This window comes from Macaca fascicularis, chromosome 13, assembly GCF_037993035.2.
Source record: "Macaca fascicularis isolate 582-1 chromosome 13, T2T-MFA8v1.1".
NCBI lineage: Eukaryota > Metazoa > Chordata > Mammalia > Primates > Cercopithecidae > Macaca > Macaca fascicularis.
In genome coordinates this window covers 58,517,224-58,543,981 of record NC_088387.1, presented here as the reverse complement: position 1 = coordinate 58,543,981, position 26,758 = coordinate 58,517,224, and the positions used below count along the sequence as shown (strand labels likewise).

At 38.3% G+C, this 26,758-nt stretch overlaps 1 protein-coding gene across 17 annotated transcripts in view; it reads right to left on the bottom strand.

Moving 5' to 3' along the window:
• The window catches only part of WDPCP (WD repeat containing planar cell polarity effector), a 487,362-nt gene that overhangs the window by 292,186 nt on the left and 168,418 nt on the right, over positions 1-26,758 (bottom strand). For all 17 annotated transcript variants that reach the window (XR_012422331.1, XR_001484464.4, XR_012422332.1 and 14 more), the window contains one exon: positions 5,192-5,801. Coding sequence is in view for 13 of the 17 variants with exons in the window: in XM_015433598.3 (XP_015289084.2) it covers positions 5,192-5,801 (610 nt within the window). In the remaining 4 variants the exon portion in view is untranslated. The remainder of the gene's footprint in view (positions 1-5,191; positions 5,802-26,758) is intronic.

Below are 26,758 nucleotides of genomic sequence, written 5' to 3'. Positions count from 1 at the left end.
TCATAAATGCTCCCTAGTGGGGAAACTGCACATGCAACTACCTGTTTATATATGCAGTAACTTGAATTATACATGAAAACTCCACATGGATGCCCAGAATCAGCACTGACAAATTCAAGAAGTATATTAATTTTTTTGGATGTATTTAGTAGCAGATCATAAGAAAAATCTGTTCTTTATACTGGGTTTTCTTTAAAAAATCTGCTAGTTGGAATCTTCTATTTCAAGGAATCTACTCTTCCCAGGAAAAATAATTTGTAATAAATATTAATCTTATAAATTAAAAATGAGAAACAAAACTTTAAAAAATCCTTGGAAATTCCACATTTTGATCTTTTAAAGAGCCTATAAGACTGTACAATTTTTCCCTATTCTATAAAACTTAAGAATCATATTGAAAGTAAAATTTAAATGATAAATGTCAGTTGCAAAAGTTATCACCTTTTCATTTGAATGCTTGACTTCTATTGGATAATTCTCTTCCAAGAGACCTTCTTGGGAAAAAGAGGTGACAGCCAACTCATTGCCTAATTGATTTAGGAACAGTGCCCAGGGAGACAGTCCAATTAAGTTTACAAGCTGGCAATTAGCAGGAAGCCCTCTAAATCCCTACACTGAGAGCCTGTTTACTTTAGTAAGAAGGCAAATGTGCTAGAGATAGGAAGAGAAAGCTGTGCTTTTTGCAAAGCTGTTGTGAGTAGGCCCACAAGGGAGGGCTGAAGAAAAGCTAGGTGTACATGGGCAGAAAGCCTTCTGTTTGACAGGTAACTGGGTAATTTAGAGGGTGAAAGGAGAGATTGAGAGAGAGAGAGGAAGAAGGGCGGGGGGCAGGAAGAGACAGAGAGTGCGTGAGAAAGAGAGAGCATGAGTGCATGCGTGTGTGTGTGTGTTTTAACAGACACGCAAAACATCAAACATCCACTTTAATTAGTGTTGTGTATGGAGACATACAACTGTTAAACATGTAGTTGGGCAAAGTATAACTGGATTATCTCATAATAAATGAGACTCCAAACATTTTTTTCTTAAACAATATTAACATTATGAATAGATTTAGCTGCATTTTTATTATGTGAAAAGAACATAGGTCTCACTTTGTATGCATTATATCTTTCAGGTTAATCAAATCATGTTCACTAGATTTATTTCATGTATTGAACTTCAGAGACAAGCAGATTCATGAAAGAACAAAGTAAATTGAAAGCTATTTAACAAACACTACAATGTCTTTAAAAACCTAACTTTGTACCACAGAGCCAAATTCCATAAAAGATTTTAAAATGTATTTACCTTTCTATGTTTTCAAGTAGCCATAATGTACATTAATTAAAATTTTTTTTTTACACCTAAATGCGGTTCTCTCAAGAATGTTAAATTGTAGAAATCTACCTAAAGTATATCATATATTTCAGGGCGTAGCTAGTAATGCAAAGCTACAATAGGCAAGTGATTCATCATAATAAAATTTTATTTTAAAGTCTCTTGGTTGATACATAAAAATCAACTTGAAATGGATTAAAGACTTAAATGTAAAACCCAAAAGTATAGAAACCCTGGAAGACAGCTAGGCAATACCATCCTGGACAACAGGCAAAGATTTCATGACAAGGATGCCAGAAGTAATTGCAACAAAAGAAACTGAAGAGGGTAAACAGACAACCTACAGAACGTGAGAAAATATTTGCAAACTGTGTATCTGACAAAGGTCTAATATCCAGCATCAATAAGGAACTTAAACAAATTTACAAGAGAAAAACAAACAAACCCATTAAAAAGTGGGCAAAGCCAAAGTAATTTATAGAGTTAATGCTATTCCCATAAAACTACCATTGACATTCTTCACAGAATTAGAAAAAATTACTTTAAATTTCATATGGAACCCAAAAGCAACCTATATAGCCAAGACAATCTTAAGCAAAAAGAACACACTGTAGGCATCACACTACCTGACTTCAAACTATACTACAAGTCTACAGTAACCATAATAGCATGGTACTAATACCAAAACAGATATATAGACCAATGGAACAGAAAGAACAGACACCTCAGAAATAACACCACATGTCTACAACCATCTGACCTTCAACAAACCTGACACAAAAACAAGCAATGGGGAAAGGATCCCCTATTTAATACATGGTGCTGGGAAAACTGGCTAGCTGTATGCAGAAAACTGAAACTGACCCCTTTCTTACACCTTACACAAAAATTAACTCAAGATGGATAAAGGACTTAAATGTAAAACCCAAAATCATAAAAATCCAAGAAGAAAACCTAGGTAATACCATTCAGGACACAGGCATAAGCAAAGACTTCATGATGAAAACAAAGCAATTGCAACAAAAGCCAAATTTGACAATTGGGATCTAATTAAACTAAAGAGCCTTTGCACAGCAAAAAAAACTACCATCAGAGTGAACAGGCAACCTACAGAATGGGAGAAAATTTTTGAAATCTACCCATCTGACAAAGGGCTAATATCCAGAATCTATAAGGAACTTAAACAAATTTACAAGAACAAAACAAACAACCCCATCAAAAAGTGGGCAAAGAACAGACACTTCTCAAAAGAAGACATTTATGCAGCCAACAAACAAATGAAAAAAAGCTCATCATCACTGATCATTAGAGAAATGCAAATCAAAACCACAATGAGATACATCTCACACCAGTCAGAATGGCGATTATTTAGAAAGTCAAGAGGCCAGGTGCGGTGGCTCACACCTATAATCCCAGTACTTTGGGAGACTGAGGCAGGCAGATCACTTGAGGTCAGGATTTGAGACTAGCTCAAGACCACTTGAGGTTGGTTTGAGACCAGCCTGGGCAACATGGTGAAACTCTGTCTCTGGTAAAAATACAAAAATTAGCCGGGCATGGTGGCACATGCCTGTAAAACCAGCTACTCAGGGGGCTGAGGCAGGAGAATCGCTTGAACCCAGGAGATGGAGGTTGCCATGAGCTGAGATGATGCCACTGCACTCCAGCCTGGGTGACAGAGTAAGACTCTGCCTAAAAAAAAAACAAAAAAACAAAACAAAACAAACAAACAAAAAAAAAAAACAAGAAACAATAGATTCTGGCGAGGCTGTGGAGAAATAGGAACACTTTTACACTGTTGGTGGGCATGTAAATTAATTCAACCATTGTGGAAGACAGTGTGGCCATTCCTCAAGGATCTAGAACCAGAAATACCATTTTACCCAGCAATCCCATTACTGAGTATATACCCAGAGGAATATAAATCATTCTACTATAAAGACACATGTACACGTATGTTTATTAGAGAACTATTTATGATAGCAAAGACATGGAACCAACAAAATGCCCATCAATAATAGACTGAATAAAGAAAATGTGGTACATATATGCCACGGAATACTATGCAGCCATAAAAAAGAATGAGATCATGTCCTTTGCCAGGACATGGATGAAGCTGGAAGCCATCATCCTCAGCAAACTAACACAGGAACATAAAAACAAACACCACATTTTCTCATTCATAAGTGTGAGTTGAACAATGAGAATACATGGACACAGGGAGGGGAACAACACACACAAGGGCCTGCTGGAGGTGGGGGGCAAGGAGAGGGAGAGCATTAGGACATAAATAGCTAATGCACACAGGGCTTACAACCTAGATGACAGGTTGATAGGTGTAGCAGACCGCCATGGCACATATATACCTACGTAACAAACTTGCATGTTCTGCACATGTATCCTGAAACTTAAAGTAAAATAAAAATAAAAATAAAAGTGGGCAAAGGACATGAACAGACACTTCTCAAAAGAAGACATATATGCAGCCAAGAAGCATATGAAAAAAAGCTCAGTGATTATTAGAGAAATGCAAAACAAAACCACAATGAGATACCATCTCACACCAGTCAGAATGGCTATTATTAAAGAGTAAAAAAAATAACAGATGCTGGCAAGGTTGTGGAGAAAAGGGAACGCTTATGCACTGTGAGGGGGGAGTGTAAATTAGTTCAATCATTGTGGAAAGTAATACAGCAATTCCTCAAAGAGCTAAAAGCAGAACTATTACTTGACCTAGGAATCCCATTATTGGATATATACCCAGAGGAATATAAATCATTCTGCCATAAAGATACATGCACACAAATGTTTGTTGCAGCACCATTCACAATAGTAAAGACATGGAATCAACCTAAATGCCCATCAATCACAGATTGGATAAAGAAAATGTGGTACATTGTGGAATACTATGCAGCCATTAAAAAGAATGAGATAATGTCTTTTGCAGGAACATGGACGGCACTGAAGGCCATTATCCTTAGCAAACTAATGCAGAAACAGAAAACCAAATACCGCATGTTCTCACTTGTAAGTGGGAGCTAAATGATAAGAACTTATGACCACAAAGAAGAAAAAAAACAGACACTGGGGTCTACTTGAGGGAGGAGGATGGGAGGAGGGAGAGGAGCAGAAAAGATAACTATTGGGTACTGGGCTTAATACCTGTGTGATGAAATAATATTTACAACAAACCCCCATGACACATTTACCTATATAACAAACCTGCATGTGTACCCACAAACCTAAATAAAAGTTAAAAAAAAAGTCTCTTGGTTGAAACGGGCTACATTAATATATAATTTTATAGATATTAACTTATCAACATCTATAAAAATATCTATCCTTTTGAATATTTTTATCCAAAAGAGAAACTAAAACAAAATTATACAGGTATCTTCAGCAAATTCTAACTAAATATCTGCTTTCTTTTCTTTTAAAACACTTGCTTCACACAATTCCAGTCTGGGAAGCAACAGACACCAATAATCTAAAATAATTTTTATAGAAAAATTATTCCATTCCTACAAACACAGAATTTTTCAATGGACAAAGTAAGTCCTTTTAAAAATATTCACATGTCTGTTTCTTAAGGAATTATTTAGTAGTGTAGTTTATTTTAGAGAGTATCAAATGTAAAAGGGCTTTTGAAGCATCATGATTGACAATTAGTGCAATTTCCAAATTATTCAATATCCATTGTTCCTTTGGCAGTTAGAAAGTCATCCACAAAAGGAAACTATAGGGATATTTGAAAGGCAACCATATTTATGGGATGATAAATAGAAAAATCTACATTCTAAGAATAGTTTTATTGCCTTAATTATGTCACTATCATAGACACTTTACTTACTCATCACTTTCCTTGACTTACCTAGTTTAAACAACAGCACACCCAAAGGTCCTCTTTCAAACCTGAGGAAGAGGAGATCATAGATATCACTACCTTCACCCTTCTGAGAAGCAACCTGAGGAGCTATCCATTGCATTTGAACAAGACTGCTGGAGGCATCAAATAATTTATTGAATTGCAGAGTCTCCCTGGGTAAGCGGTCTTCAGCCAATAGTTGGATGTTAATAGGGGATAGAGCCATATCAAAAATTTGCAACTCCCCTTGGTTGCTGCCAGCTAGTAGAATGGCACCACTTGGGTGGCAGCTTATTAATGAAGGCAAAAGATCAGTCTGTGCTAAGAGAGTCACTCTGCGATGAGTTTCATACAGAATTAGTGAAGAATCTTCACAGCCCAGAATCAGTTTGTCTTCAGTAACATTCCTGCAGCAGCTGATGGCCTTTGATTTCAGTGGTATTCTGGTGACTGACACACACTGGATTTTATTCCGAATGCATTCATAGATGCAGCTGTCAGCCATGGGCTCTTTGTCTACACTGATGGAGTGCTCCACTGTGAACAGCTGATAAGGCTGTTTGGTGCCAAAGTGAACATCCAGTGGGTCCCATTCTGTGCGGACAGAACTCAGAACCTGTTAAGAAATCAAGTACATTCAGATAGACTTTGGTTTTTCTTCAACTTCACACCTAGGCCTGCATATTTATTCAGAAACCTATAAAGAACATAAATTACTATCTTAAACATCAGCAACATATAAATATATAAAGTATATATAGCACCTCTATCTCATATACAGCATGTATATATAGTGACACAGTGAGATGCTGTCTTAAAAAAATAAAAATATACATATAGCACAGTTGCAAGAACTCACCTATAAGATTTTAACTTTAACAATTTGTTTTGGAAGGCCTGTAAATCACTTTAAATATGTCCCACAGTATATAAAAACTAAGAAAGTCAGCTTTTAGTAAAATAATATGGCTAGCAGAATATCTTGAAAAGAATGAACAAGAACTTACCAACACAAAGTTGGACTTTAAAATGATTAATCTCCTTCAACCTACCACCCTTGTCAATTCTGAAATTATTGGTAAATTACTAATAAGAAATATATTTCTAATTAGTAGGGCTGGGTAGACAAAGGAAAAAACTTTAGAACCCTGTTAACAATCTTGTAGAAATATTTTACTATCAGAAAGGATATAAAGGAATTCTAAGTAGACAAGTGACCAATAGAAAGAAATAATGTAATGTACTAGTTTTAAAATAAACATTAAAAAATTAAGACCTAGTATATATAGTCGGTCCTTGAACAACATGAGTTTGAACTGTAGGGTCCACTTACAAGTGGATATTTTTCAAACAATGCAGATTTTGGTATTTTGTGTGTGTGTGTGTGTGTGTGTGTGTGTGTGTGTGTGTGTTGGGGATTGGTCCTGGAACCTATCTATCAACATGGAACACAGTGCAGAAGAACATCAAAGAAAACAATATGCCGTTCACTTTATTCATATGTAAATGATGGAGTGCAAGAACCAGGAGAGTGGTATTAAAGAAGGTCAGACCCAGAAATATTAAATAACATATATCTACACATGTTAAAATTTTATAGAACTGTATATCCTCCCAAAAAAGTGCACTAAAATCTGATGAAATCTGTCTAAGGTCTGTACCTGAATTAACAGAATAGTAACAAGGTCATTTTCCTGTATTTGACAGTGTATTGCAGTAATGTAAATGTCACTGGGGAAACTGCGGGGAAAGAACAGAAAGAGCATTTACTGTACTATTTAGAAATTTCATGTGAGTCAAACTATTTCAAGATTAAAAGTCATTTCTTAAAAAAGCACATACAGCTGTGTGGCAGAGTGCTGGATTGGGAAGGGGTGGGGAGTTGATGTGACTTAAAAAAAATCCATCCTACACCTTTTCACCAAATTAATCTTCCTAAACGAAATGCTTTTGCCTTTACTCCCATCTTCAAATCCTTCAATGGTTACCCACTGACTAGTATGTTAAATTTGTATTCCTTTGCCTGGGACTAAACCACCATAGGATCCATATCCAACTCCTTCCCTCCCTCACTCTCTTTTTGCTGCAGTCATTTTCTTTTTTGTCCAATAAATATTTGAATACGAGCCATGTGCCAGGCACTGGTTCTGGGGGCTAGGGATACAGCAATACATAAAATCCCCTCAATCAGGGGCATACACTTGTAAGGGAGAAAAAGTAATATATTTTCCTCCTGTCACAAGGTTCATAGCTGACACCCCTATATCTAAAGACAGATTAATAAAAGAAAAGCTTAACAATTTTATGTAACCAAAGTTTTACGCAACACAAGTGCCTTCAGAAATGAAGACCCAAAGACCAGGGAAAACTGTCTATTTTATGCTTAGGTTTGATGAAGAATGGATAGTCATGTAGAAGTATGAGTGGACAAAAAGCAGGTATGACCTAATGTACTGAGGGGAACTTAGCAAGTCCTATTTGTTCAGATTTTTCTTTGGGTCTCTGTGTACTCATTCCTTTCCACCAGGTATAGGACAGACACTTATCACATGAGGCTCTTATGATCTACTTTTAGGTCAGAGAATTATTTTCATGGCTTCAGGGGAGAAAGGTGGAAGGAGGTCAGAGAAAGAGAATGACAAAGACAAAGGGACCTTTCTGCTCCTGTGGTTTTCTCAATTTCCTTCAGCTTTAAATATTCAGTATGCCAAAAATGCCGTATTTGGGGGTAGCACTTTCCACATACCATCATACCCTAATAGCAAAAACAAAGGCAATAATAATAAAAGCATAGAGATAACCTAAACACTATATAATAAAATAAAGCAAAGTACAGGGAATAGGGAGTGGCAGGAGTGGGGCTCAGGGTGTGATACAGAGAGATCAAGACCTCTCTGATAAAGGTGACCTGAAAGAGGTGTGAGCCATGCAGCCATGTGGGAAAGGAGAGCTTCAAGCAGAGGAAACAAGCTCTGAGGTGGAATCTATATTGGCCAGATCAAGGAGACTAATATAGCTAGAGAAGGAGAAGCAAGGAAGAAAGTCATGGGAAATGGGAATTGAGGCACAGGGAGGATATTGTGTGGTAGCTTGTAGGCCACTAGGGACTTTGACTTTTTCTCTAAATAAGATGAGAAGCTGTAAGTTTTGAACAAAGGAGGGACATGATCTGTTTTGCAAATTCCAATATTATCTCCTACAGTCTCCCCTCCAGGACTCCTACTCCAAGTTCAAACTAAAACCTGTCCCAATTTTCCCTGCTATATAAGTTCATTCATGTCTTTTGCCTGAATTCCACAATCTTCACCTACACACTCTGTCCTACCAACCATACTTAACTAACCATACTTACATATATGCTACACCAAAAGTATCCTCGTTTCTTGGATTCCTTCTAGCTTGATGGCATCTTTAAAAAAAAAAATCTGTCTTATATATTTTACACTTTTTTGTACCTGCGTAGCAGCTAGCCAAAAACTGTGCTGGTAGGAAGTTTCTTATACTATGAATTAAAAGAAAATTGTAATGCTGGTTGAAATATCATACTTCCAGAAAGCTTAAAGATTTGCAAAGAAAGCCTTAGGGCAGATGATTGAGAGGCCAGATGATGCTGAGTAGGGCCTGTACTCACAAAGGGGCAGCCTAAAAAAAGGGGCACAAACAGATGGCAGTCTTGGACTTGAACAAGTTATGTTCATGATCCAGAAAAAAGGGTCCTAGGCCTCCTTGTTTCCAGTTTGTGAGACGCTCTCTACTAGGCTCTGTAATTTCACCAAGAAAAAAGGTAAAAAGTGGAGGTGCATGGGAGGCAGGTCTAGAATGCAGCTCCAGACAGAGCAGTGTGTGGAGGCTCGCACTGTGAATTTTAGCACAGAGAGACTGCAAGAACAAACCAGTAATCCCAAGAAGAGCCACAGAATCTCTGAAGGAAGCAGACTGTTCCTGCAGGACCCAGGAGACACCCCAAATACTGTGAGTGCCCCAACTGCGGAAGTGGGAAAGGGAGAGCCTCCTCTCCTGAACACACCCACCAAATGGAGAAACTGAAGGTCTGTTTGCAGGAGAGGTTTCCGACCTTAACTGGAGCTGAGACAATTTAGAGAGCGGAGCAAAATACAGGGGTAGTGGAAACAGCAGAAAGGCCCTGGGAGCTCACTGTGTCCCCAAGCAGGCCATTCCTATCTGGCACCACAGGGATCCATCGAGGCGGTGGCCAGAAGAAAGGGGGGTAAAACTCCACAGGGAGAAGGAAATCTGTAGCTGGACTGTGTAACAATTTGAATGGGACAAGAAGCCTCCTGGACAGAACTTGGGAGAGGGTGCAAATCTGGGATGCAAACTCCACAGGCAAGGGAAACACACAAGCCCTTTTCTTTCACAGCTAGGAGGCAGGTAGCCTAGGGCAAGTTTTCAAGCCCTGCTCGCTCACTGCCTGGACACAGACTTGGGACTGTTGTGTGGGGCACAGTGAGAGTGAGACGGGCCCTTTGGTTTGTGTGGGAACTGGGTAAGGCCCGTGATTGCCGGCTCTCCCCCACTTCCCTGACAACCTGCATGACTCAGCAGCAGCAGTCATAATCCTCCTAGGTACACAAATCCAGTGACCTGGGAATCTTACCCCCATCCCCCACAGCAGCCGCAGCAACACCCACCCAAGGAGAGTCTGAGCTCAGACACACCTAGCCCTGCTCCCACCTGATGGTCCTTCCCTACCCACCCTGGTAGTGGAAGACAAAGGGCATATAATCTTGGGAGTTCTAGGGCCCTGCTCACCGCCGGTCCCTCTCCATACTACCACAGCTGATGCTCTCTGGAAAGCGCCACCTCCCCGCAGGAGGCCAGTGACCACAAAAATAAAGCATTAAACCACGAAAGCTAAGAACTCTCACAAAGTCCACTGCATCCCCCATCACCTCCACCAGAACAGGCACTGGTATTCACAGCTGAGAGACCCACAGATAGTTCACATCATAGGACTCTGTGCAGACAACCCCCACTACCAGACTGGAGCCAGGTAGACTTCCTGGGTGGCTAGACCCAGAAGAGAGACAACAATCACTGCAGTTTGGCTCACAGGAAGCCACATCCATAGGAAAAGGGGAAGAGTTCTACATCAAGAGAACACCCAGAGGGACAAAAGAATCTGAACAACAGCCTTCAACCCTAGACTTTCCCTCTGACAGAGCCTACCTAAATGAGAAGAAACCAGAAAACCAACTCTGATAACAGGACAAAACAAGGCTCGTTAGGACCCCCAAAAGATCACACTAGTTCACCAGCAATGGATCCAAACCAAGAAGAAATCCCCGGTTTACCTGAAAAAGAATTCAGGAAGTTAGTTATTCAGCTAATCAGGGAGGGACCAGAGAAAGGTGAATCCCAATGCAAGGAAATTCAAAGAACGATAGAAGTGAAAGCAGAAATATTCCAGGAAATAGATAGCTTAAAGAAAAAAAAACAATGAAAAATTCAGGAAACATCGGAAACACTGACAGAAATGCAGAATGCTCTGGAAAGTCTCAGCAACAGCATTGAACAAGTAGAAGAAAGAAATTCAGAGCTCGAAGACAAGGTCTTCCAACAAAGAGAAAGAAAAAAGAATAAGAAAATATGAACAAAGCCTCCAAGAAGTCTGGGATCGTGTTAAACGACCAAACCTAAGAATAATTGGTGTTCCTGAAGAAGAAGAGAATTCGAAAAGTTTGGAAAACATAATTGGGGGAATAATCAAGGAAAACTTCCCCAGTCTTGCTAGAGACCTAGACATTCAAATACAAGAAGCACAGAAAACACCTTGGAAATTCATCGCTAAAAGAGCATTGCCTAGGCACATTGTCATCAGGTTATCCAAAGTTAAGACAAAGGAAAGAATTTTAAGAGCTGTGAGACAGAAGCACCAGGTAACCTAAAAAGGAAAACCTATCAGATTAACAGCAGATTTCTCAGCAGAAACCCTATAAGCTAGAAGGGACTGGGGTCCTATCTTTAGCCTCCTTGAACAAAACAATTATCAGTCAAGAATTTTGTACCCATTGAAACTAAGCATCATATACGAACAAAAGATACAATCTTTTTCAGACTGCTTTCAAACAAATGCTTAAGAGAATTTGCCACTACCAAGCAACCACTACAAGAACTGCTAAAAGGAGCTCTAAATCTTGACACAAATCCTGGAAACACATCAAAAGAGAACACCTTTAAACCATAAATGACACAGGACCTATAAAACAAAAATACAACTTATAAAGCAAAACAATAAGCAAAAAACCAAAAGTACACAGGCAACAAATAGCACCGTGAATGCAAGGGCACCTCACATTTCAGTACTAACATTGAATGTAAACGGCCTACATGCTCCACTTAAAAGATACAGAACTACAAAATGGGTAAGAACTTACCTACCAACTACCTGCTGCCTTCAGGAGACTCACTTAACACATAAGGACTCACATATACTTAAAGTAAAGGGGTGGAAAAAGGCATTTCAAGCAAATGTACACCAAAAGCGAGTAGGGGTAGCTATTCTTGTATTAAACAAAACAAACTTTAAAGCAACAGCAGTTAAAAGAGACAGAGAGACATTATATAAAGGTAAAAGGCCTTGTGCAACAGGAAAATATCACAATCCTAAACATATATATGCATCTAACACTGGAGCTCTCAAATTTATAAAACAATTACTAACAGACCTAAGAAATGAGATAGATAGCAACACAATAATAGGGGGGGACTTCAATACTCCACTGACAGCACTAGACAGGTCATCAAGACAGAAAGTCAACAAAGAAACAATGGATTTAAACTACACCTTGGAACAAATGGACTTAACATACAGAACATTTCATCCAACAACCGCAGAATACACATTCTATTCAACAGCACATGGAACCTTCTCCAAGGTAAACCATATGATAGTCCATAAAATGAACCTCAATAAATTGAAGAAAATTGAAATGGTATCAAACACTCTCTCAGACCACAGTAGAATAAAACTAAAATCAACTCCAAAAGGAACCTTTGAAACCTTGCAAATACATGGAAATTTGATAACCTGCTCCTGAATAAGCATTGGGTCAAAAATGAAGTCAAGATGGAAATTTAAAAATTCTTTTTTTTTTTTTTTTTATTATTATACTTTAAGTTCTAGGGTACATGTGCATAACGTGCAGGTTTGTTACATATGTATACTTGTGCCATGTTGCTGTGCTGCACCCATCAACTTGTCAGCACCCAACTACTCGTCATTTACATCAGGTATAACTCCCAATGCAATCCCTCCCCCCTCCCCCCCCCCATAATAGGCCCCGGTGTGTGATGTCCCTCTTCCCGAGTCCAAGTGATCTCATTGTTCAGTTCCCACCTATGAGTGAGAACATGCGGTGTTTGGTTTTCTGTTCTTGTGATAGTTTGCTAAGGAAATTTAAAAATTCTTATAACTGAACGACAATGACACAACCTACAAAAACCTCTTGGATACAGCAAAGGCGCTGCTAAGAGGAAAGTTCATAGCCCTAAACACCTACATCAAAAAGACTGAAAGAGCACAAACTGACATGCTAAGGTCACCTCAAGGAATTACAGAAACAAGAACAAACCAAACCCAAATCCAGCAGAAGAAAGGAAATAACCAAGATCAGAGCAGAACTAAATGAAATTTAAACAAAAATACAAAAGATAAATACAACAAAAAGCTGGTGCTTTGAAAAGATAAATAAAATTGATAGACCATTAGCCAGATTAACCAAGAAAAGAAGACAGAAAATCCAAATAACCTCACTAATAAACAAAAAAGGCCTATAGGCCGGGCGCGGTGGCTCAAGCCTGTAATCCCAGCACTTTGGGAGGCTGAGAAGGGCGGATCACGAGGTCAGGAAATCGACACCATCCTGGCTAACATGGTGAAACCCCGTCTCTACTAAAAATACAAAAAAACTAGCCGGGCGAGGTGGCGGGCACCTGTAGTCCCAGCTACTCGGGAGGCTGAGGCAGGAGAATGGCATAAACCTGGGAGACAGAGCTTGCAGTGAGCTGAGATCCGGCCACTGTACTCTAGCCTGGGTGACAGAGCGAGACTCCGTCTCAAAAAAAAAAAAAAAAAAAGGCGATATTACAACTGACACCACTGAAATACAAAAGATCATTCAAGGCTACAATGAACACCTTTACACACATAAACTAGAAAATCTAGAAGAGAGGGAAAAATTCCTGGAAAAATACAACCCTTCTAGCTTAAGTCAGGAAGCATTAGATACCCTGAACAGACCAATAACAAGCAGTGAGATTGAAATGGTAATTTAAAAATTACCAACAAAAAAATGTCCAGGATCAGATGGATTCACAGCAGAATTCTAACAGACATTCAAAGAAGAATTGGTACCAATCTTTTTGATACTACTCCACAATATAGAGAAAGGAAGAACCTTCCCTAATTCATTCTATGAAGCCAGCATCACCGTTTACCAAAACCAGGAAAGGACATAACCAAAAAAGAAAACTACAGACCAATATCCTTGATGAACATTGATGCTAAACTCCTTAACAAAATACTAGCTAACTGAATCCAACAACATATCAAAAAAGTAATCCACCATGATCAAGTGGGTTTCATAACAGGGATGCAGGGATGGTTTAACATACACAAGTCAATAAATGTGATATACCACATAAACAGAATTAAAAACAAAAATCACATGATCATCTCCATAGATGCAGAAAAAGCATTCGACAAAATCCAGCATCCCTTTATGATTAAAACTCTCAGCAAAATTGGCATATAAGGGACATACCTCAATGTAATAAATGCCATCTATGACAATCCCACAGCCAACATAATACTGAATGGGGAAAAGTTGAAAGTATTCCCTCTGAAAACTGGAAAAAGACAGGATGCCCACTCTCACCACTCCTCTTCAACACGGTACTGGAAGTCCTAGCCAGAGCAGTCAGACAAGAGAAAGAAATAAAGAGCATCCAAATTGGTAAAGAGGAAGTCAAACTGTCAGTCTGCTAACAACGTGATCGTTTACCTTGAAAACCCTAAGTACTCCTCCAGAAAGCTCCTAGAACTGATAAAAGAATTCAGCAAAGTTTTTGCATGCAAGATTAATGTACACAAATCAGTAGCTCTATACAACAGCATCCAAGCAGAGAATCAAATCAAGAACTCAACCCCTTTGACAATAGCTGCAAAAAAAAAAAAAAAAAAAAAAAAAGCTTAGGAATATACCTAACCAAGGAGTCAAAAGATCTCTACAAGGAAAACTATAAAACACTGCTGAAAGAAATCATAGATGACACAAACAAATGGAAACATCCCATGTTCATGGATGGGTAGAATCAATGTTGTGAAAATGACTATACTGCCAAAAGCAATCTACAAATTCAATCCAATCTCCATCAAAATACTACCATCATTCTTCATGGAATTAGAAAAACAATTCTAAAATTCATATGGAACCAAAAAAGAACCCACATAGCCAAAGCAAGATTAAGCAAAAAGAACAAATCTAGAGGCATCACACTACTTGATTTCAAACTATACTATAAGGCCATAGTCACCAAAACAGCATGGTACTGGTATAAAAATAGGCACACAGGCCAGTGGAACAGAATAAAGAATCCAGAAATAAACCCAAATACTTAACAGCCAACTGATCTTAGACAAAGCATACAAAAACATACAGTGGTGAAAGAACACCCTATTCAACAAATGGTGCTGGGATAATTGGCTAGCCACATGTAGAAGAATGAAACGATCCTCATCTCTCACCTTATACAAAAATCAACTCAAAATGGATTAAGGACTTAAAGCTAAAACCTGAAACTATAAAAATTCTAGAAGGTAACGTTGGAAAAACCCCTCTAGACATTGGCTTAGGCAAGGATTTCATGACCAAGAACCCAAAAGCAAATGCAATAAAAACAAAGATAAGGCCAGGCACAGTGGCTCAAGCCTGTAGTCCCAGCACTTTGGGAGGCTGATGCGAGTGGATCACAAGGTCAGCAAATCGAGACCATCCTGGCTAACATGGTGAAACCCCATCTCTACTAAAAATACAAAAAAATTAGCCAGGTGTGCTGGTGGGTGCCTGTAGTCCCAGCTACTCAGGAGGCTGAGGCAGGAGAATGGTGTGAACCTGGAAAGTGGAGCTTGCAGTGAGCTGAGATCCAGCCTGGGCTACAGAGCAAGACTCCATCTCAAAACAAAACAAAACAAAACAAAAAACAAAGATAAATAACTGTGACTTAATTAAACTAAAGAGCTTTTGCAAGGCAAAAGGAGCAGTCAACAGAGTAAACAGATGACCTAGTAGGAGAAAATCTTCACAATCTGTACATCTGACCAAGGATTAGTATCTAGAATCTACAGCGAACTCAAACCAATAAGAAAAAACAAACAATCCCATAAAAAACATGGGCTAAGGACAGGAATGGAATGGACAGTTCTCAAAATAAGATACAGAAATGGCCAACAAACATATGAAAAAATGCTCAACATCACTAATGATCAGGGAAATGCAAATCAAAACCACAATGCAATACCACTTTACTCCTGCAAGAATGGCCATAATAAAAAAATTTTAAAAACACTAGATGTTGGCGTAGATGCAGTGATCAGAGAACACTTCTACAATGCTGTTCGGAATGTAAACTAGTACAGCCACTATGGAAAACAGCATGGAGATTCCTTAAATAACTAAAAGTAGAAATACCATTTGATCCAGCAATCCCACTACTGGGTATCTACCCAGAGGAAAAGAAGTCATTATATTAAGAAGATACTTGCATAGTCATGTTTATAGCAACACAATTCACAATTGTAAAATCATGGAATAAACACAAATGTCCATCAATCAACGAGTGGATAAAGAAACTGTGAGATACACACACACACACACACACACATATACATACACACACACACATATATATATTTTATATATATATATATGATGGAATACTACACAGACATAAAAAGGAATGAATTAACAGCATTTGCAGTGACCTGGATGAGACTGGAGACTATTACTCTAAGTGAAGCAACTCAGGAATGGAAAACCAAAAATCATATGTTCTCACTGATATGTGGGAACTAAGCTATAAAGATGCAAAGGCCTAAGAATGATACAAAGGACTTCAGAGAAAGAGTGGGAGGGGGGCAAGGGATAAAAGACTATAAATATGGTGAAGTGTATACTGCTTGGGTGATGTGTGCACCAAAATCTCCCAAATCATCACTAAAGAACTTACTCATATAACCAAATATCACCTTTACCCCAATAAGTTACAGGAAAATAATAAAAAGGGGAGTAAGACCATGGACTTATGTATCCCCTTTCCCCAGCTGCCAATCCCAGATTACCCTTAAAAGCCAGTCAAGGCTAGAGGATCACTTGCTGTCTTCTCAACTAACTCCACGTAATGATAGATGGGTAACACTCATTTAAGGGTGGAAAATGTCTTGCACAGCATAAAGATACCATGAAAGTTTGAAGATTAAAAAAACTACTTTAGTATAATCCCAGTGCTTTGTAACACCAAGGCGGGAGGATTACTTGAGCCCAGGGGTTTGAGACCCACCTGGGCAACTTAGCAAGACCTCGTCTCTACAAAAAAATTTTAAAAATTAGCCAGACATGGTGGCATGTGCCTATAATCCTAGTACTCAGGAGGCTGAGGTGGGAGGATCACTTGAGCACAGGAGTTTGAGGCTACAGTGAGCTAGTATCATGGCACTGCACTCCAGGCTGGGTGACAGAGCAAGACTGTCTATAACAAAACAAAGCAAAATACTTGAGTGTGCATAAGGTTCGATAAAGAGTAATCTCATCAATAATAGTAGTAAGCAAGACAATAGGACACTGTGTGACTTTTCACGCATTGTCTTATTTAATATTTTCAATACCCCAAAGTTAGGTATTGTAATCTGCATTCTAAAGATAAGGAAATTGAGGGTCAGAAAGATGGTATAAATTGCACCTGGTCCCCACTAATAAGTGATAGAGTTGCAGTTTGAATCCAGGTCTGTCTGACTCTAAAAACTAAGATCTCTGCAAGACATGCTGCATGTTGTCAAGCATAGGTAACTGGTAAGTTTACATGACTATATCAGCTTTTCCTTTATACAATCAGAAAGAGGAAACGGGAACCACAGGGCACTGGGAACCTTAAGTGAGGTTGAGGGAGCCCCACAGAAGAAAGAAGAGTGAGAAAAAGGTGAAGGGACTGAGAAGAGGGCAAATGACAGTACAGCCTGTTAACTTTGGAGTGGAAAAGAAAGAAGCTTGTGCTTTTTGTCAAGTAGCTAGTAATATAGGTAACTTTGCTCTGAATGGTTGAAAAAGTTTGGAAGGGGAAGTTCTTATAAATAAGCTGACTTCTCATAAAGATGCTTCATTCTTTCATTGATTGATTTGCACTAAAAATAAAGATAATGCTTTGTAAATGTAAATGAAACAAATTCCTAAAATGAACCAAATAAAAACTAAATTATCTCCTCAAAACAAAAATTATACAAATACAAAACATTATTGCTAGTTTTGCATCTGTTTATATAGAAGATAAAAAGGAAAATCAAGTTGCTCCTATGCTGTTGCATAGAACCTTTTCTTCCTTTTTTTCTTTTCTTTTTTTTTTTTATTTTGAGATAGAGTCTTGCTGTGTCACCCAGGCTGGAGTGCAGTGGTACAATCTCGATTCACTGCAACCTCCGCCTCCCGGGTTCAAGTGATTCTCCTGCCTCAGCCTCCTGAGTAGGTGGGATTACAGGTGCACACCACCACACCCAGCTAATTTTTGTATTTTTAATAGAGACAGGGTTTCGCCATGTTGACCCAGCTGGTCTCGAACTCCTGACCTCAAGTGATCCACCTGCCTCGGCCTCCCAAAGTGCTGGGATTACAGGCGCAAGCCACCACACTTGGCTGGAATCTTTTGAAGGTAGTAGAATGTCAAGAACAAACAGGGTCAAGTTTATATGACCCTTATAATGATATGACATTAGCATTAACACCCAAAATATATATTTTTTTGAGACGGAGTTTCACTGTCACCTAGGCTGGAGTGCAATGGTACAATCTCAGCTCACTGCAACCTCCGCCTCCCGGGTTCAAACGATTCTCATGTCTCAGCCTCCTGAGTAGCTGGGATTACAGGCCCCCGCTACCATGTCCAGCTAATTTTTGTATTTTTAGTAGAGACAGATTTTCACCACGTTAGCCAGGCTGGTCTCGAACTCCTGACCTCGTGATCCAACCACCTTGGCCTCCCAAAGTGCTGGGATTACAGGTGTGGGCCACCGCGCCTGGCCCAAAATACTTTTATGTTTAAAGTAGTTTAAATACCTGGGTTCAGAATATAATTCCGAGTTGGACCTGACCCTGTCTAATACCCAGAGACAACACTGTACAGTTAAAAAGGCAAATAACAGGGCCTAATCCCTTGTTTTGACAATAGAGAATGCTGAGATCTTGAGCAAGATAACCTCTTAGAACTGCAGTTTTCTCATCTGTAAAATAAGGATTTATTCACTTGTGTTACAGGATTACTGCACAAATTAAAAATAATGTAACTAAATGCAGGGGACAGAGGAGCACTCAGTAAATAGCGCCTGTTATTGTTGTTTCTAATGAGAAAGCCCAGGATCATTTGGCGAGAATAGCAGAATGAAACAACAAAAAGAATGAAAAACACAGACACTAAATAAAATCCATATTTGGTTATTTAGAATTTATGGCTGATGTTTATATAGTGCAAACTGTTTTAAACATAGTGAGGATGTCACTTGGAAGTTAATATTAAACTCATGTAATTGATTTATGAAATTTAACCCTGTAGTTGGCATATGCTAGTGGCTCAATAAACACTATTGATGGAATATGTTTCAAATAAAATATACATTTCATATTTAATTTCATAATTTTAAATTATTTTTATTCATAGTTATGTGGTTTTTAAAGATAACCAATATTATTAGAATGAAACATTTCTGTTTCTATGTCCATGAAATAATGAAAATAATGTCTATGAAAATAATAAATTTGTATACTGCTATGATAAAGGTATCATGTACTATAATAAACAAGAAACAAGAATAAGCATGTAGAGACAACAAATCTGCACAGGGAAATGTTTATAAGTAATTTGATTCACACAGCACAGACCCTTAGTGCAAAAGTTTAAGTCGATCAAGAAGAGTGAAACAACATTAAATGTTATATTAATATTTTTAATTGAAAGAAAAAGTAGATTGGAATTTCAATTAGAATTTTGAAGTAAGACATTTTGTATTTAAAAAGTAGGGAGAAATGGACAATCATTAATAAAAATGGGCTCAGATAAAATAAGGCAATCAGTAGAAGAAAATTTCATTCAATTCTTCTAGGAAAATGCTAATGTGATAGACCAAGATGATGAAGTGCAAATACCTGCATTTTAGCAGCTTTAAAGTTATCAGAGTGTACTCTATTGACTAAAGAACAATATAAAGACAAAAATATGTTAATGTATTTTCTACCTATAAGATGTTCTGTTCGCAGACCCATGCAAATAAGAAGGTGCAAACACCAAATAGAATTATGTAGTTATTGAAAATACCTAGAAAAAAAAACAGACTTTTAAAAATCCAAACTTATCCATACTAAGACATCTCTCATCCTATATTCATGCAGCTGGTTTTTCTCCCAAAATCAGCTTAGGTTGAATTACTAGTCAAGAGATGACCAAGTCCAAGATATGATGCTAAGAAAAAAGAACAAAATATATGGCATGTAATGAAGGGAGAAATGTTAAATGACAATGCCCTGAAGAAAAGTACAAAGGAGACAGAAGAATCCAAAAAGACAGGATAGTGGTTGATGATATTAGTGTAATCTATCAAGATTAATTTGAAGTCTACTCCCATCTTCCATGAGGCATGCTTATTGTTATCAACAAACTTCATGATCAAGAATTCCTTCACTTACTGGGTTCTTGGTCTTAATCCTGTCTTCAGGTACTTCCTAGACTTGGTGAATTCTGAAATCTAATAACTAAAGATTCTCAAAATATACGTCAGAGATTTCAGGAACTGGTCATTAGAATTCAAAAGGGAATGCCTGTGATAACAAACAGGGTAAAAAGTTCTAACAAAGGCATGGTGAAAAGGCAAACAATGAGAAGGGGAAAAACAGTACAGATAATTAAGAGATGAAGAAAAAACTTTTATGAGGTGAAAAGTCTGATGAAAGTCTAAAAATCTAAAGGAAAATACCTCTGCTTTAATTCTAAGGCAATAGGGTAGTACAAAGAAGAAAAGCACAGAAACACAGGCAGTATGTTAGCTAAACCACAGGCTATGCAGTGTTAAAAATGGCCAGGGAGGGAAGACTGTTACACAAGAAATGGATGGCCAATGTCCAGTGTATTGTTTTTCTTTTTCTTTTTTTTGCTTTTAAAGAAAACTGTGTGGTAAAGAAAGAAATGATAAGAACTGAAAAATTCCAACTAAGAAAGAGTAGAAAAGAGTCCCTAAAAGTCCTGGGATTTCCCAATTTCAAAGATGAACAAGGTAGTAGTTTATTCGTTAGTGTATCTTTTGGTTTTTTTTTGTTTGTTTTTTGAGATGGAGTCTCGCTCTCTTATCCAGGCTGGGGTGCAGAGGCGCAATCTCGGCTCACTGCAACCTCCACCTCCCGGGTTCAAGCAATTCTCTGTCTCAGCCTCCTGAGTAGCTGGGAATACAGGAACCCGCCAGCATGCCCGGCTAATTTTTGTATTTTTAGTAGAGATGGGGTTTCACCATCTTGGCCAGGCTGGTCTTGAACTCCTGACCTCTTGATCCACCCGCCTTGGCCTCCCAAAGTGCTGGGATTACAGGCATGAGCCACTGTGCCCAGCCCCTTTAGTGTATCTTAAAGTGATTGTTTTAGCCAGCTATAAATCAGTCATACATTATCTTATTTAAGGTTGAAACCTGCTGAAAAATACATCACTGAAATGATTCATTTTAATTTTTGAAAAGCTACATTTGAAAAATGTAGATAGAATCGATCCAAATGCCATCAAAGGTGGAAGAAAAATAATCAGTCAATATGATTAATGCCAATCTCTGGAAGATATTTAAAATCAGGAAAACACAAACAGCAGAAAAACAATAGTCAGAGATAGGCTTAAGATCCTCATGTTCCATGTTTCAGGTATGGAACATATCTATTATAATCCTTTTAAGGTCATCCAATACATAAATCAGGAAAAAAATTACTTAAAGTGGCCTTTTCTGGAACTGAAAACTTTCACCGGTAAGTGCCATCAAGTAACCAAGATGTTTCATTTTCCTGTAGGTAAACATTCAATGTTTCGATTATTTTTTGCTATTACAATCATTTACAATATTATGCAGCAACCAAAAGTTCTTAGCTTATCAGCAGAATTTTTTTCTGAAATCTCTATTTCCCTCCTTACTTTGTAGAAATTTTTAGAAACAGGAGATCAAAGGCACTTTATTTTTACTTTTTTACCATGACGGATTCAAAAAACACATAAAATTAGAATAATATGATAAATGTGAAAACCAGTTTCATGAAATACTATCCTTTTGCTTCATTTCTTTTAAAGAAATAAACATTGGCCAGGTACGGTGGCTCACGCCTGTAATCCCAACACTTTGGGAGGCCAAGGTGGGCGGATCACCTGAGGTCAGGAGTTCGAGACCAGCCTGACCAACATAGAGACACCCTGTCTTTACTTAAAAAAAAAAAACCAGAAAAATTAGCCGGCTCTGGTGGCACATGCCTGTAATCCCAGCTATTCAGGAGGCTGAGGCAGTAGAATCGCTTAAACCCAGGAGGCGGAGGTTGTGGTGAGCCAATATGGCACCATTGCATTCCAGCCTGGGCAACAGGAGAGAAACTCCATCTCAAAAAAAAAAAAAGAAAAAAGAAAGAAAGAATGTCATAGATAAATTTAAGGCCTGCCAAATCCCATTCCCTTGCCTCCTTCCCCAGATGCAACACTATTATGAATTTGGTATTTAATCCTATGTATACTACTACTTCATCATCAATCAAGAACAATGTGTTATAGCATTATCCTGAATGTTTTAAAATTTTATGCAAATGTTACTGTATTTTGTCATACTGTAATTTCTTTTTGCTCAACTTATTCTTTTCAGATTTCACATGATCACATAGTTCTAGTTCAGTCATTTAAACTCCGTAGAGCATTCCACCCTCTGAATTCACCACAAGATGTTTTCATTTTCCTGTTGGTAGACATTTAAGTTGTTTCTAATGTATTTTTACTACTACAATGATGCTATGAACACTATTGTACATGCCTCTTTATGCACATGGGCCAGTTTTTCTTAGTGTAGGATACTCACCTTCAATTATATTACCTATTGCTAAGTTGCTCGCCTTAGAGTTTACTAATTTACTCTACAATAATAGTGAATGAGACTTCCCTATTGCTCTACATCTTTACTTATTCAAATTATCAATTAAAAACAAAATAATAGCAATTGTTTTCAAAGGGATGCCCCTCTTATTTGTAATAGTTTTCAATGAAATCTGTCATCTGTATACAGGATAAATATATAAATGTTTTACAAGCATAAAAAGAAAAGTTTAGAAAAACACACATATTTACTAGTAAGTAAAAGCATTTCTTTATGCATATTTTTGGGTATGTGAAAGTTACAAATTATGTTTATATTAATAAAATCCTCCAATCCACAGAACTACTTGTCATAACAGTCAACACAATATATTAAAAACTTTATTTCATTTAAAAAACAGGCAAATAGATCAATGGGACAGAATAGAAAGACCAGAAATAGACCCACACAAATATAATCAACTCATATTTGACAAAGTAGCAAAGGCAGTTCAATGGAGAAAGGATAGTCTTTTAAAGAAATAGTGCTGGAACAACTGGACATCTACATGCAAAAATGTGAATCTAAACACAGGCCTTAAGCTTTCACAAAAAGTTGGTTCAAACTAAAGGTGTTCATCATGACCATGAACATGGCATCTCTAATCCTGGAGAGCTGTCACGGGGAGTACCACAGATTTTTAATTTCTGTAAGTCCCCACATAAAACAGACAGTTAAACTAAAGGGCAAAACCCAAAACCCATGGACAACTAGATGAAGATTAAAAGAAAGAGAACATTATATGTAGTGGTAGTATTAACATGATTATCCTGAGACTGTTAAGTGTGTACTGTGAGTCAAAGTAAGTGAGAAATTATAGGACATTCTTATTTATCCTGTGTCCCTACAAACTAGGACTTTTGATACAGAAAGAAGGAGATATAAATGTAATACAGAAGAGGTTAAACTAAAAACTCTGTAGTCCTGAATCTGAGTTGTAAGTATTGGCATGGACTCATTACGAATATGTATATATATAAAATCTCCAACTCTTTCTACTGAAGAAACCTAGAAACAATGATCAACCCAAAAACAACAGCCTAATATCCCTAACACCCTGACGGGCGTAAAATACCATTTTCCATTAAAAAGGAAACCACACTGTCTTGGAGAAATGACTAATTCCAGGTGTGGGGCAGAAAATATACAAGATAAACAAGGAATATACTGTCATACCAGATAGAAAGAAGCTACCCAAGACTACTGAGGCCATACAAAAAGAACAGTCAACCTGAAGAGCCTCCCACTGGCCTAAGATGGGACAATCTGAGCTTCCAAAGGATAACAGTTATAATTTAGGACCCCATCAAATCAAATGTATTAAAATTCATGAATTAATAATGCTATTTTAAAAACAAACACTAACAGGGCACATTCAGAGAGTACTAAAGAATCAATTCATTATCTCAAAAACTGGTAAACAGAAAATAACCAGACATTTGTTCTGTTTATCCTATATAAGTACAACCATTGGGAAACATATAGGAGTTGAGTAGAAGTGTCTCTTTATAAAAGTATCCCAAGTAATCAATGAAAAATAAATAATATAATTATTACCATTTTGCAACCCTAATGAATTAATGGATCTAGGCATTGAACATCGAATAGCTGCTAACATCAAAAAAGAGAAAGAACTGAGAGAAAATATGAAATTATGTGCCTCCTGACGAAAAACACACCATCTCATATAGTCTTGCCAAAACTGACTGGTAACTTGAGGAATTTTCAAATAACAGAGAAACATATTGAACCAAACATGAATATGCAAGCAACAAAATCCAGACTGTGGGACACTACAGTTTCAACAGACAAATTTTACAGAAAAAGAAAGGATGGATGGGGGACTTGTACATTAAAAGAGATTTAAGATATACATTAAAATGTCTGAAATGGCTAATACTAAACTATGGTTTCTGGGGATGCACACTCGGTGATAAAAGCTATATGGGTATACAAGAAAGTGATAAAAAGTCATGATAGTAGTTACTTTGGGGGACAGGGAAGAGGTTAAGATCACGACAGAGCACATAGAGGTACTTCTGGGTGCCTGCACTGTTCTATTTCCTCGCTTGGATGGTGGTTTCAAGAGTGTTTCCTTTGTAATAGCTCATTAAACTATGCATTTATTTTGTGTGGTTTTATGTGTGCTTTATTTTATAATAAAGAGGTTTCTTTAAAAATTGCCATCCCTAAAGCAGAATATCTTTGTCACTGGTTGAAAGCTAACACAGTATATGCATTTTGGGGGAAGATAGGTTTCTTAAGTATTTTGTCTTTTCAGTTGGATGCATTTAAAATGCCTTCTGAATGCCTACTGTATCAAATTACATTAATAGTTGGTTACATTATTACTTTCCCATCAGTTACTGCTCCTGAAAAATCCTTGGAAAAATAGTTTTTTCTCCTTATGGGGAAATTGTTTTCATGATGTTATGTTTTACCATATTTAAAATATGTTTATGACAGCATATTTTAAGGTTTAATAGCTCTGCTTATATATTTTTGGTTAATTTGGTAAACAAATTCAAGGACCTGTTCTGAGTAAGAGATCATGAAATTACCACCATACTCAGAAAGCATTATCAAGTCTACACATCTGAAAAGTTAAAGTACTTGCTTAGATACTAAAGTAAGGGCAGAATAGGTTGTCATCACATGATTGATACTGGTCCACATTACTGATAAAAGTTGGTTCAAGCTAAAGGTATTTGTTGACAAATGAATTATGTGACAAAGCAAATGAATAAAATGCTAGTTCTAGGAGGATGGTAATAACTTTCCAAAAAGAAATATTAAAAGTATGTGGAGATTAATGAGGGACAAGATGGCCAACTAGACACAGCCAGGACGTACCTCTACCACTAAGAGAGACCAAAATATTGAGTAAGCCAAGGTACTTGGAACAGATCTTCAGAGAAAAAACACTGACATTCAATAGAGAGGGATACAGACACAAAGCTGAAGATAGAGGAAGCTAGGAACCCTGCATGGGATTGCTGAGCACCAGGACTAGATCCTGGCCCTGAACATCTCCTAAGGAAAGGGTGTGTGAAGTGACGGCAGGGGAACGGCTCTCTCGCCGCTTACCTCTGGGATCCTAGCTACAAGAGATCCCACAACCCCCGTACACGTTTGAATTGGCAGGGGTATCTGCCCAGAGTGTAAGCAGAGACAGAGATTCAGCCAGCATGGAGCCCAGGGAGGCGCGCGGTGTGTGTGGGGGTGCAGGGGTCGGGGGCGCGTGCGTCAGCTATTGCAAGTGAGGCAGCTGCAGCAAAATGTGGTCATAGGTTCTCCATTTTCCTCCAAGTAGTTCTATCCCCAATTGACCACTGAGCCAGGAGAGAAGAGGACTGTCTTTCTCATAGGACTGAGGCATGACTGTTCTTCACACCTCTCTGTCCACCAGCCCCTTCCAAGGCCCCTGCTTGGCCGCTCTTGCAAGATTGTGTACATAGCACAGCTTCCACTGCCCAGCCTGAGTGTTTTGCTGGTGGCCTTGGAGCACTCTGACTGCCCCAGCAGGGCCGGCACCCAAATCAGGGGCCAGAGAGCAAAGCTGCAGGCCCAGTCCCAGTCCCCCAGGGTTACAACACACAGATCAGGGGAGCCAAGCTGAGATCTGTGGCCAGCATGTAAGCGGGGGAAGAGCTCCCACTTTCAGAACACTCAGAAGAGTGAAACATGGGTATTCGTGGGCTGGTGTGGGCCTGGGGCATGCCTCCCTCCACAGGGTTATCTGGGAAGGGTATAGCCTGCCAGCCACAGCCCCTATCTAAGAAAGTCTGAGGCCTAGAACACCTAACAAAGGTATTGAGCATGGTGCGAGTGATCAGAGGGGGATCCCCTAAGGCCCGGGAATGGATCTGGTGAGAGAGTTATCTTTCTCCTACACCGCAGAGAGATGCTGCGAATATGCTGAAACACAGGAGCCACGTGGCTAAGAACTTATCTGCCAGTCATTACTCTTAAGCGCCATCTACTGGATTGCAGCCTAAATTACACCACCAAAAATACTCCAGTATACATAGTTTGTGAAACCGAGGGCAAGAATCTAGCCACAGATGAAGATCCTGTGCAGACGCTTGGCCTTCTGAAAGCATCCAGAAACAAAGCCTATTGACTATACTCAACTTGCACCACAGTTAAAAGCTCAAGGT